Consider the following 13,696-nt stretch of genomic DNA (forward strand, 5'->3'; position numbering starts at 1 on the left):
TTCTCTAAATTTTTCTATTTATCGCTCAAAGAAGATATATTGGCTGTGGGGCAGGGTAACTGTCGCATATATTTAACACTTATAGATTTTAGTCCATCTTCAATTTGAAACTGGTGCCTGCCTGCTTGCCTGCTAGAACGGAGCTTTCCACTCGAAAGCAGAAACATGGTTTGATGAAACGAACATCAAGTTTACCGGAAACAAATAATGGGTACACCAACTAGCAAAAGTTGCAAACCCCTCGTCGCTGAAGATCATTGTAGCGTAACAGCTGATTATTACTTACAACACCCCTACATGTCTCACAATCGGGAACCAAGTTGTTCTTACCATTAAATACACCAGAAATAGATAATAGGTACACCAATCAGCAAAAGTTGCAAACCCCTCATTGCCAAAGATGATTATCAGCTAATAGTCGACTGTTGCTTGGAAGTTCCCTACATATCTCACAATTAGTATCAGCCTATTTTTGGTTTAAGTATGTACCTTACAACTGAAGTTGTCAACCCCTTGAAACTTTCAAACTGGTGTATCTCATGAAGGAATTTTTGTACCAAAAAATGGATGACATATACTTTAATCAGCTCATCAAGGTCTATCGATTGCCAGTGAAAAAAAAAATTCTATCTGTCTTGCTATCCGTAACTTTTCAGGATCAAAATACCATAGATGATACTCTATTAATTATTACGAAACTACCTCACTGTTTTACATTATTGTTTGTACTTGTTTCTTCGCTATCGGTTAAATGCTGAAGTTGTCAGCCTATCGAAGGTTTTAAAACAGTATGTTCAAAGAAGAAAGCAATCAGTAATCACATGATCACACCCCAGCGTTGAAAAAACAACAACAAAAGAATATTGAAAGAAAGGACTAAATTGACTTTGCAGCCAGTTGAACATTATCTTTTTCAATCGTAGACATCGTAACGAATGAAAACTAGGAACAATATCTTGTATAATCTAGTTGGTATTAATTATAAAACTATCCGGAGCTTTTCAGGATCAAAATACCATAGATGACATTCTATTAATTATTACGAAACTAGCTCATTGTTTTGTATTATCGTTTGTACCCGTTGCGTAACATCTTAATTCTAGGTTACAGTGATTGATAGACCATCGATATGAACTTTCCTACCGACAGATTTACAGGGATCGAATACAATGTGCACCAATTTGGACAAATTTCTAGCCTAAAGTGAACCGATTTTTACTTACAAGTCCCTCTCCCGAGATAGACATCAAGTTCAACCGGAAACAAATAATGGGTACACCAACAAGCATAAGTTGCAAACTCCTCATCTCTGAAAATGATTGTAACCTAACAGCCGATTATTACTTACTAGGCCCCTAAATGTCACTTTGCAGCCGGTTGAACTTTATCCTTTTCAATCGTAGACATCGTGACGGATGGAAACTTGGAACATTATCTTATGTAATCTAGTTGGTATTATAAAGCTATCTGTAACTTTTCAGGATCAAAATACCATCAGGGACCCATAAATTTCCTGTAATGACTCGCCATCCAGGATCGCTTATTATTGGATGGCGAGTCATTACAGGAAATTTATGGGTCCCTGATTCCATAGATGTGTACCAATTTGCACAAATTTGTAGCCCCTTGTGAGCCTCCTCTAGCAACCGATTCTTACTTACAAGTCCCTCTCCCGGGATATACATCCAAGTTCACCGGAAACAAATAATGGGTACACCAACTAGCAAAAGTTCCAAACCCCTTGTCGCTGAAGTCATTGTAGCCTAACAGCCGATTATTGCTTACAACTCCCCTACATGTCTTACAATCGGGAACCAAGTTGTTCTTACCATCAATTACACCAGAAACAGATAATAGGTACACCAATCAGCAAAAGTTGCAAACCCCTCATTGCCAAAGATGATTATAAGCTAATAATCGACTGTTGCTTGGAAGTCCCCTACATATCTCACAATCGGTATCGGCCTATTTTTGGTTCAAGTGTGTACCTTACCACTGAAGTTGTCAACCCCTTGAAACTTTCAAACTGGTGTATGTCATGAAGGAATTTTTGTTACAAAAAATGGATGACATATACTTTGGTCAGCTCATCAAGGTCTATCGATTGTCATTGAAAAAAAAATTCTATCTGTCTTAGTTTAAAAGTTGACTTTTTTACCGGAGGCCAACTTTCTAACACCACCACTTAGAAAGGAGCAAAGGATAAGCTCTAATTTCTTTAGCAATGAGAGAACTTTTAAAGTTTAAGAGGTATATCTGATACCATTTCTCTATTGCAATCCCAAGTAGAAAAAAAAGAATGGTAAAAGTCAGCTGAAATCACGAACAGAAATGGCTAGAAATAATAGATGGCAGCACTTTCGGACCCGTGGGAAAATCGCAAATTTTTGCTTCTGTAGATTTCTTTATTTATCACTCAAAGAAGATATATTGGCTGTGGGGCCGGGCAACTGCCGCATATATTTAGCAATTATAGATTTTAGTCCATCTTCAATTTGAAACTGGTGCCTGCCTGCTTGCCTGCTAGAACGGAGCTTTCCACTCGAAAGCAGAAACATGGTTTGATGAAACGAAAGCTTGGCTGCACAACTTCAGATACTCCTCTCTGACATAGGCTATGTAACTCCACTTCACTTCGCACACCATAGGCTCTGGCTCGAGGACAAGCAAAAACCATCCTTTTTGGCCCCAGGCAAGAGTTCTACGGAGCTTTCCAAAATGTAATGTCATATTCATCAATCCGGCCTGAGGTCCACACTTTCCGTAAAAACCGCACAGGTTAGACCCTTACCAGTTTCCAGGAATAAGCTGAGATCGGCGGCATAGGAAAAAAAAAAAACGGGACAAAACCAAAGTGTTGCTCTCGCAACACAATAATCAAAATGTAATTTCTCACATTTGGAATTTCGAAGAAACTTCGACCCTTTGCTGCATAGTACTTTCTTTAAGTTTTCTCTTCTTAATAGGTTTTCAAAGAGATGCGAATACAAGGACAATTGTATTTTTTGATAACTTATTTCAAAAAAAATCTCGCTTTGTGACAGAAAATACTTTATCCGACACTTGCTCTATTATACTGCCGCCATAAGAAAGAAGACCCTAGATCTAAGGATCCAGAATTCCTGGGATTCAAGGAAAATTATTCTGTAATTTTATGTTCAGTAAAAATTTTCAACGATTTTTAATAATATATCTCCGTTTGATAGCCTGGAGAGACATTATATTTTATTTAGATTTACAACTCAACTTTCCCTAAAAACACAATTTAATACCGTATTCTATCCCACATGTACATAAGTGTGTTTCGACTCAGTTCAGCATAAGCCTTCACTACTCCCTGAAAATTTGTACATCCTTTTGGTAAGAGGAGTACACATAATATGTTTTCATTTATATCAACATACCCCTAAATACTCCTTATAAGTTTCACCATAAAACTCTTAACCTCAGTAGAAAATGTAGTCGTAGCAGAAGTAATAGTAGTTCTTAATCCCTTAGTTTTCAGTTCAGACACATTGGAAAAGGGGTATTCCTGTCCGTAAAGAAAGTTCCTTTGGCTGGAAATAATATTGCCATTGTTTTTGTTTGTTTTTTACTGATTATGAGTTCCGCATGCTAACCCAATATACTGATTAAGAACCCCAAAGTTAAACCGATTTTTAGCCTTCATTTTCATTCGGGGGACGTTTTTCACAATTCATGTTTTATGTGTCTATTTTTAGCTATCTTATGAGAATCTAGTAATTCTTCTGATAGTATCCCTTAAAGCCTTTTATCGTTTAGACAGCATTTTAGTTCTGTCGGCCTGATTATTCAGCAAAATTTTGTTAGTAAAACAAAATGCAGAAACTTAAAATATATATCAAATAATTTGTTGTAACGAACTGTAAGTAAGAAGTGACTCGGCGCAATAGTAGCCGAAACTTAAAAAATTTGAATTTTTATAACAGATGATACATCAAAACAATTAGTTTATGATGATGCCAGATGTATAAAGTTCGTTAAGTTGAATATTGCCCATCAAAAGCTAAAAGGCTGACAAAATTCGCCCGATTTTCGGGAAAGGAGGGAAACACTCCCAAAAACTAAATCAATCTTAAAGATAATTGCACCATCAAATTCACCATATCAGAGAACCTGGCCTGAATTGGCGCCAAATTTAAAAAAGAAGCGTGTGCAAACTGGACACAAAAGATTTCAAAAAGGTTCACCTTAACTTTGAAGGAATGATTGTCTTTGGAATTCAACATTGAATTTTATCTACTATAGAGGCTTCAAGGTGTTATTTGCGAAACTTTGGAATTTCGTATTTTTTTTTTGGCAGAAGAAAGATCACGAATTCTTGTTTGTTGTTTTGTGTGGAGATTTTGATCGTACCGCACTAATGGTCCTGTAAGATCGGGAGATAGATCATTTGAACAGAAATCAAAAGTTCTAGTGCCCTTTTTTACTGATTAAATAAAAAAAAAGAAGTTTTTCAACCGAAAGTAAGGAGTAATATCAACACTTAAAAAGAACAGAAACTACTACGCATATGAGGAGGTTGCCTCCTCCTCATTGCTTCGTTCTATGCGCTAAAGCTTTTCAGAATTTTTAACAAAGCTCTTATTCTAATTAAACGGCCTTTCGTTCCCAGCAGTAAGAAATAGAGAGGTCTGGTTTCAATAAATCAAAGTAAAAAGAGAGAAATTGTCTGCTCGTGCCATCCAACCGTTGGGGTTACTGAATGAACGTTCCAGTGTCAGATGAGCCCTACTGGATCGACAATATTGTCATTGCTTCGTTTAGTTTTTACTGATTATGAATTCCACATGCTGACACAAATGTACTGATTAAAAATCCGAAAATAAACCAATTTGTATCCTCAATTTTCATTCAGGGGACGTTTTTATATTTCATGATTTACGTGTGTTTTTTTACTTTCTTGTGGGAAATCTAGCAGTTTTTCTGATGTTATTCCTTGAAGCATTCTATCTTTTAGACAGCATTTTAGCCAAATTCTGAATTCTACGCAATTTTGTGCTTGTGGGTTGTCAAAAACTAAATTAAAATATTGTGTCCGACATAAAAACAAGCAAATTCTGAATTCTTAGATAGAACAAGAGCTCATTTGGCACTTGGGACGGAGTCAGAAGAGTCAAGAGCTTCTTCCCGTGAAGTTTCATTATGATCTCTCCACTAAGGATTTACCAAGATTTTCGGTTTCCCCGTCCACCTCCCCCCAATCTCACCGGATCTGGTCGGAATTTAAAACAAGAGCTTGGAGACACAATCTCCTTCTAAATATAAAATTCCATTAAGATCCGATAACCCGTTCTTAAGTTAAAATACCTCATTTTTTCAAATTTTTCCGAATTAACCGTTACTCCACTCCCCATAGACGGTCGAATCGGGGAAGTGACTTTCTAATTTAATCGGGTCGGGCCAATACGCCTGCCAACTTTCAGCGTCCGCCTTATTGATCACGTATCTAGTTTTGGATCTTCTTCATGTAAAAATTGGGGTGGTCCGGAATTCAAACCAGAGACCTTTCACACCCTAAAAAAGAATCATACCCCTAGACCACAAGCCATACTTAAGAGGAACAATCATTTGTTTTATCTGCAAATAAAATTATTCTCAACTATCTTGTTCGCTCGCTCCCTCCCCCCAGATGGTCGAATTTTGGAAAAGGGTATTTCTAATTTAATCTAGTCTGGTCCCTGATACCTCTGCCAACTTTCATCGTCCTCGCTTATATGGAAGTGCCCAAACTAGTAACCCCCCCCCCACCCAAAGAAAGCGGTTCCGGTCCAGTTATGTTTATAACGTATCTAGGACATTTGCTTATTCTTCCCACCAAGCTATCCATCATTTTTTCTAATTTTTCCGAATTATCCTTCCTCCGATTCCTCCAAGAGAGCCAATCCAGTCTGATTATGTCCATCACGTATGTATGAGTTGTGCTTATTGTTCTCACCAACCATCATCACGATCTCTCCACTCCAAGCGATTTCCGGTTTCCTCCTCCAACTCCCCCCAATGTTATAAGATCCAGTTGGGATTTAAAATAAGAGCTCGGAGACACGAGGTACTTTTAAACATGAAATTTCAGTAAGATCTAATCACCCGTTCGTAAATTAAAAATCCCTCATATTTTCCAATTTTTCTGAACTATTTAATTAGGTGCCCCCGCAACTCCCCCAAAAAGAGCGGATCCGATTCAATTATATCAATAAAGTATCTATGACATGTGTGTATTCTTCCCACCAAGTTTCATCCCGATCTCTACACTTAAAACGTTTTCCAAGATTTCCGATTTCCCCCTCCAACTCCCTCCAATGTCACCGGATCCGATAGGGGTTTCAAATAAGAGCTTTGTAATACTAGGTCCTTCTAAATATCAAATTTCGTTAAGATCTGATCACCCGTTCGTAAGTTAGAAATGCATTATTTTTTCTAATTTTTATGAATATACCCCTCTCCCCTCCGACTCCCCCAAAGAGAGCCAATCCGGTCGTGTTATGTCAACACCTATATAGGACTTGTGCTTATTCTCCCCTTTTTCTAAAATACCTTTTTCTATTTTTTCCGAATTACCGAATTAGGTGCCCCCCAGCTCCCCCGAAGAGAGCGGATCTGGTCCGGTTATGTCAATAACGTATCTAAGACATGTGCCTATTCTTCCCACCAGGTTTCATCCTGATCTCTACACTAAACGTTTTCCAAGATTTCCAGTTTCCAACTCCCCTAATGTCACCGGATCCAATCGGGATTTAAAATGACAGCTCTTAGACACAGGGTCTTTCTAAATATCAAATTTCATTTAGATCTGATCACCCATTTGTAAGTTAAAAATGCATCATTTTTTTCCAGTTTTTCAGAATTGCCCCCCCCCCCCTCCAACTCCCACAAAGAGAGCCAATCCATTCCTGGTCATATCAATCACGTATCTAGGACTTATGCTTATTCTTCCCACCAAGTATCATCACGATCTCTCCACTCTAAGCATTTTCCAAGATTTTCGGTTTTCTCCTCCAACTCCCCCCAATGTCACCGGACCTGGTCAGGATTTAAACTAAGAGCTGTGAGACACGAGTTCCTTCTAAATATTAAATTTCATTAAGATCCAATCCGTAACCCATTCGTAAGTTAAAAACACCTAATTTTTTCTAATTTTATCGAATTACCGAATTAGTTGCCCCCCTCCCCATCCCCTCAAATCTCCCAAAGACAGTGGCTCTAGTTCGACCTTTTCAATCACGTATCTAGTACATGTGCTTAGTCTTCCCATCAAGTTTCACCCCGATCTCTCTACTCTAAGCGTTTTCCAAGATTTCCAGTCCCCTCCCCCCCAAAGATACAGGTTCCATTCCAAATTTAAAATAGGGGGTCTGAGTTATGAAGTCCTTCTAAATATCAAATTTCATTAAGATCTGATCACTCGTTTGTAAGTTAAAAATACCTCTTTGCTTGTAAAACGTTGCTTGTAATGTAAACGTTGTAAACTGTTTACAGTCGTTTATTATTTTTTAACAGTCATTTAAACTAAAAACGATACGACCACTCCTTGGGAGAAAATAAAGGAATCTTCTGTTTTAAAATAAACATATGTAAATATGACGTCAATGATGTAATTTTTTCGAAAATTAAGGCTCTAAACGATTTTTATCAAATTCCTGACAATCTAGATCGTTTTTTTTTTTTCAGGCCAGAAAATCCCAGGGTGCCAATTTAAAAAAAATGTCGAGCAGTTTTCAAGCAAAATTTTATATATTCGCACATACATCATAATTGGCTAAGTTCGCCTATAAGTAAATAATATCGACGAGGTTTGGAGGCTGAAACAGTTGCATAGAGGCAAGCTATTAGGGTCCGCTTTTACTCCTGGGAGTTTAGGGGGAGATGTGGAGTTATTTATTGATTAAATATGGATTTATGGTAAGATTAGCCCTTTCTCTATACGTAATAGATTTTACCCCGGGGGAACATTTTCTAATATCAGCAGATACAGATCTGCCTATAGTGATCTTCGGCAGCATGACAATCCAGCGGCAAAACGTACATGACGTCATTTTATTGAATTGAGACGTATTATTTGAAAGATTGTCCATATACCTCTCTACATTTTTTGGAACTGGAAAGGATTAAAATGGTTTAAGTCTAATAAATGTCTAAAGCAAAAATATTTTACACACTGGTTGTTGTGAATAGTAGTTTGGCTACTGGTGTGCGTGCTGGTGCTAATTTATAAGAAATAAGTCGGTTCGGTTTCAGTTTACCATCAAATAGTGTTGTAACTAATAATTAATATCTAGCCTGCCAACTGTTTAGAAAAATGTTCTTTTTTAAAGTGATATATGCTGCTGTACCTTTTGTACCTTTATGTGCAACTTTTTGGTGGGCAAAACAAAAGTATCAAACACGCAAAAGAGAAAGAATCGCCAATATCTACAAGACAGAGGAAAATGATGATAGGCACAAGAAACGAGTCGCAGATCAAGAAAAAAAAATCCATAGACCAGCAAAAATGATTTTAGAGCAAGCAGGACAACTTGCAACACAAGGAGAAAATGTGAGCTCAAGAAAAGATGAGCTCAAGGAACGAGTCACAGAACAAGGAAAAAAAATACGTAGACTAGAAAAGATGGTTTTAGAGCAAGCAGAACAACTTGCAACACAAGGAGAAAATATGGGCTCAGGAAAAGATGAGCTCAAGAAACGAGTCACAGAACAAGAAAAAAAATTATATAGACTAGAAAAAATGGTTTTAGAGCAAGAAGAACAACTGGCAACACAAGGAGAAAATATGGGCTCAGGAAAAGATGAGCTCAAGAAACGAGTAAAAGAACAAGAAAAAAAAGTATATAGACTAGAAAAAATGGTTTTAGAGCAAGCAGAACAACTTGCAACACAAGGAGAAAATATGGGCTCAGGAAAAGATGAGCTCAAGAAACGAGTCGCAGAACAAGAAAAAAAATTATATAGACTAGAAAAAATGGTTTTAGAGCAAGAAGAACAACTGGCAAAACTAAGGGAAAATATGAGCACAAGAATAGATGTCCATAAGGAACGAGTCGCAGAACAAGATAAAAAAAAACATGGACTAGAAAAAAAGGTTACAAGGCAAGCTAAAAAACAAAAGCAAGAAGAACAACAAGAAAGGCTTTTTAGGCTAATTCAAGAAGTAGCAAACCAAGATTTTGATGAAAACTTTCTTAATCTTGGCCTCCTCGGTGATAGCCTCAAGAATCCACAAGATTCTGATTCTGATGACAGCTTTATTCATTCTTACAATTGCCAGACCAATCTTCATAACATTACCAGTGTTGGTCTTGGTAGTGGAGGGCTAGAAAATGATGACGGTGTTTCTTGCTACGCCAATTCGGCACTTCAGTGCCTTTTTAGTCTAGGTAAAACATTAATAAACACTTTGGAAGAATTGCAAGGGAATGTTACTGAAGAGGTGAAGCGTATTGCTATTTCATCATCGGAAAAAACGGAAAGCGCAAGAAACTTGAGGTCTTTGCTACCTGCTCAATATGGGTTTTCAGAAATGGAACAGCAGTCACTTTGTGAATTTTGGGAGGCTCTTTTAGCCACCATAAAAGAAGAAAATTCCACAAATGACCCTAAGGGTGCCTTAAATGAGCTATTCTCTTACAAAGTGACTCGATACTTGACTTGTTCCGTCTGTCAATGGAGTAAAATTGAGGAAACAATTGACAATTGGGATGTTTGTTATTTCCCTGTACCAGGAGTTAAAAATCCTTCAGACCGTGCTGACGAAGAGATTTTAGATCTGACAGACATACCATTTAGGGAAGTACTTAGCCCGTGCCTATCGGGAGAAAAATGCCCAAAAGGCCATGAATGTCGATTCAAAACTATATTCACCCACACCCCAAGATTCCTTGCTATTAATCTCGACAGGACATCTTTGTCAAACAAAATAAATAGACGGATTGTAGATTTTGATCCGGATGATGTTTGGCTGAGTAAGACAGATGAAAGTAGTGTGAATATAAATCAATATTATGATTGTCTTCAGTCAATAGACTACACGCACTACCGAGCATGCTCTGTGGTTATTCACGGGGGATCTGATTTTAATTTTGGCCATTATTACGTTTATAGGAGGACCGTAGAAGGAAACTGGTGCTTATGTAACGATTCAGTCGTAACGGTGCTAAGCGATACTGAAAAAATTGATTTTTCAGGAATGACTTTCTTAGTTCTTGAGAAGCACGTTTAAGCAATGGTAAGAGTGAGTTCACGGTCTGCATGATGTGTGTGCTCGGATATCATTAGAACCGCAGTTGACAAAACACTTATATTGCTGATAAAAATCCAATAAGGTAGATCCTTAATTTCGGCATATCGGGAAAGCAGTGATAACTTATTAAAGCAACAGTTTTTTCAACCAAAAATTTATTGAAGTGACGATTCAGTGAAGTGACGATTTATTGAAGCGAAGATTATCTACAAGACAGAGGAAAATGATGATAGGGTCAACAAGCGGGTTGCAGATCAAGAAAAAAAAATCCATAGACCAGAAGAAGTGGTTTTAGAGCAAGCAGAACAAATTGCAACACAAGGAAAAAGTACCAGCTCAAGAATAGATGAGCTCAAAGAACGAGTCGGAGAACAAGAAAAACAAAATCTGTTGACTAGAAAAATGGTTTTAGAGCAAGCAGAACAAGTAGAAACTCAAAGGGGAAATATAAGCTCAAGAATAAATGTGCTCAAGGAACGAGTCGCAGAACAAGAAAAAAAATACGTAGACAAACCAAAGATTTTAACCAAAGGATTATAACTAAGGAGGTACTTATCCCGCCTCATTTGGGAGAAAAATGCCCAAAAGGCTCTGAGTTTCGATGTAAGACCATATTCATCGACACCCCAATATTCTTTGCTATCAATATTGACAGGACATCTTTGTGAAACAAAATAAATAGAGGGATAGTAGATTTTGATCCGAATAATATTTGGCTGAGCAAGACAAATGAAAGTAGTGTGAATATAAGTCTATACTATGATTGTCATGAGTCAACATAACACTACGAAGCATGTTCTGTGATCATTCACGGGGGACGTGATTTTCATTTTGGTCATTATCTGTGAAATTGGTGCTTATGTAACGATTCAGTCGTAAAGGTTCTGGGTAATACTGAAAAAATTGATTTTTCAGGAATGACTTTCGTAGTTCTTGAAAACCGTATGTAAGGAATTTTAATAGTGAGTTCACAGTCTGCATGAGGTGGAAGCAGGGATATCAATGGAACCGCAGTTGACAAAAAACTTATGCTGCTTATAACAAGGCATAATGTAGATCCTCAATTTCGGCATGCCGGGAAAGCAATGACCACTTATTAAAGCGACAGTTTATTCAGCCAACAATTTATTGAAGCGACGTTTTATTGAAGCGATGATTTATTGAAGCAATGATTTATTGAACCGACGATCATCTAAAAGGATAAAAAAAAGGATAAAGATCCTCCAGAGCCATTGCTGACGCATAGGGCGTCGAATCGACGTTTCAGTTGCTGGGTCTTTTACAGGAACAAGTAGCAAGCTTGTCGCCCAACCTTGCTGCAGCAGGGATCAAACCCTGGGCCCTGTATTGCCAAGCAGAGCACCAATCCACTGTGCTACAACAGGTTATTATCTAAAAGACAGAGGAAAATGATGATAGGCTCAAGGAACGAGTTACAGATTAAGAAATAAAATCCACAGACAAGAAAAATTGGTTTTAGAGCAAGTAGAACAACTTCCAACACAAGAAGAAAATGCAGGCTAAAGAAAAGATGGCCTCCAGGAACAAGTCGCAGAACAAGAAAAAAAATCCGTAGACTCGAAAAAAGGGATTTAGAGCAAGCAAAACAACTGCTAACACAAAGGGAAAATATGAGCTCAAGAACGGATGTGCTCAAGGAACGAATCGCAGAACAAGAAAAAAAATACTTAGACTAGAAAAGATGGCTTTAGAGCAAGTAGAGCAGCTGGCAACACAAGGAAAAAATATGGGCTCAAGAAATGAGTCGCAGAAAAAGAAAAAATCCGTTGACTAGAAAAAATGATTTCACAGCAAGCAGAACAACTGGCAACACAAAGGGAAAATATGAGCTCAAGAATAGATGTACTCAGGGAATGAGTCACAGAACAAGAAAAAAAACATGGACTAGAAAAAATGGTTACAGAACAAGATAAAAAACAAAGCAAGAAAAACAACAAAAAATGATTTTTAGGCTAATTCAAGAAGCAACAAACAAAGATTTTAAACGTTACGAAAACTTTCTTAATGTTTACGTCCTCGGTGATATCCTGAAGAATCATCATGATTTTGACCTTGATGAGAACTTTGTTCATTTTTACAATTGTCAGACCAATCTTAGCAGTGTTAGTCTTGGTAGTGGAGGGCTAGAAAACGATGACGGTATTTCTTGCTACGCTGGTTGGCCACTTGAGTGCTTATTAGGCTAGATAAAACGTTAATAAACACTTCTGAAGAATTGCAAGGGAGTGTTACCAAAGAGTTGAAGCGTATTATTATTTCTTCATTGAGAAAAAAGGAAAGCGCAAGAAACTTGAGGTCTTTGCTACCTGTCCAATGTGGGTTTTCAGAAGCGGAACAGCAGTCACTTTGTGAATTTGGGGAAATTCTCTTAGCCACCATAAAAGAAAAAAAAAATCTACAAATGACCCCGAAGGTCCCTTACATGAGCTATTCTGTTACAAAGTGACTCGATACTTGACTTGTTCGGTCTGTCAATGGAGCAAAATTGGAGAAATAATTGATGATTGGGATGTTTGTTATTTCCCTGTACTAAGAGTTAAAAATCCTTTATACCGTGCTGACAAAAAGATTTTAGATCTGACAGACATACCATATAGGGAAGTACTTACCCACGTCAATCGGGAGAAAAATGTTTTTTTTAAAGTGATATATGCTGCTGTACCTTTTGTACCTTTATGTGCAACTTTTTGGTGGGCAAGACAAAAGTATCAAACACGCAAAAGAGAAAGAATCGCCAATATCTACAAGACAGAGGAAAATGATGATAGGCACAAGAAACGAGTCGCAGATCAAGAAAAAAAAATCCATAGACCAGCAAAAATGATTTTAGAGCAAGCAGAACAACTTGCAACACAAGGAGAAAATGTGAGCTCAAGAAAAGATGAGCTCAAGGAACGAGTCACAGAACAAGGAAAAAAAATACGTAGACTAGAAAAGATGGTTTTAGAGCAAGCAGAACAACTTGCAACACAAGGAGAAAATATGGGCTCAGGAAAAGATGAGCTCAAGGAACGAGTCACAGAACAAGGAAAAAAAATACGTAGACTAGAAAAGATTGTTTTAGAGCAAGCAGAACAACTTGCAACACAAGGAGAAAATGTGAGCTCAAGGCAAGATGAGCTCAAGGAACGAGTCACAGAACAAGAAAAAAAATACGTAGACTAGAAAAGATTGTTTTAGAGCAAGCAGAACAACTTGCAACACAAGGAGAAAATATGGGCTGAGGAAAAGATGTGCTCAAGAAACGAGTCGCAGAACAAGAAAAAAAATTAGATAGACTAGAAAAAATGGTTTTAGAGCAAGAAGAACAACTGGCAAAACTAAGGGAAAATATGAGCTCAAGGATAGATGTCCATAAGGAACGAGTCGCAGAACAAGATAAAAAAAAATGGACTAGAAAAAAAGGTTACAAGGCAAGCT

The 13,696-nt window shown here is 37.5% G+C and overlaps 1 protein-coding gene across 1 annotated transcript; it reads left to right on the forward strand.

Moving 5' to 3' along the window:
* Positions 1 to 8,317: 8,317 nt before the first annotated feature.
* LOC136030818 (reticulocyte-binding protein homolog 2a-like) lies at positions 8,318 to 10,234 on the forward strand. The gene has a single exon (XM_065709862.1). It carries the CDS (start codon positions 8,318 to 8,320, stop codon positions 10,232 to 10,234), a length of 1,917 nt encoding a protein of 638 aa, XP_065565934.1.
* Positions 10,235 to 13,696: the final 3,462 nt, after the last annotated feature.

Source organism: Artemia franciscana, chromosome 9 (assembly GCF_032884065.1).
Source record: "Artemia franciscana chromosome 9, ASM3288406v1, whole genome shotgun sequence".
Lineage (NCBI taxonomy): Eukaryota > Metazoa > Arthropoda > Branchiopoda > Anostraca > Artemiidae > Artemia > Artemia franciscana.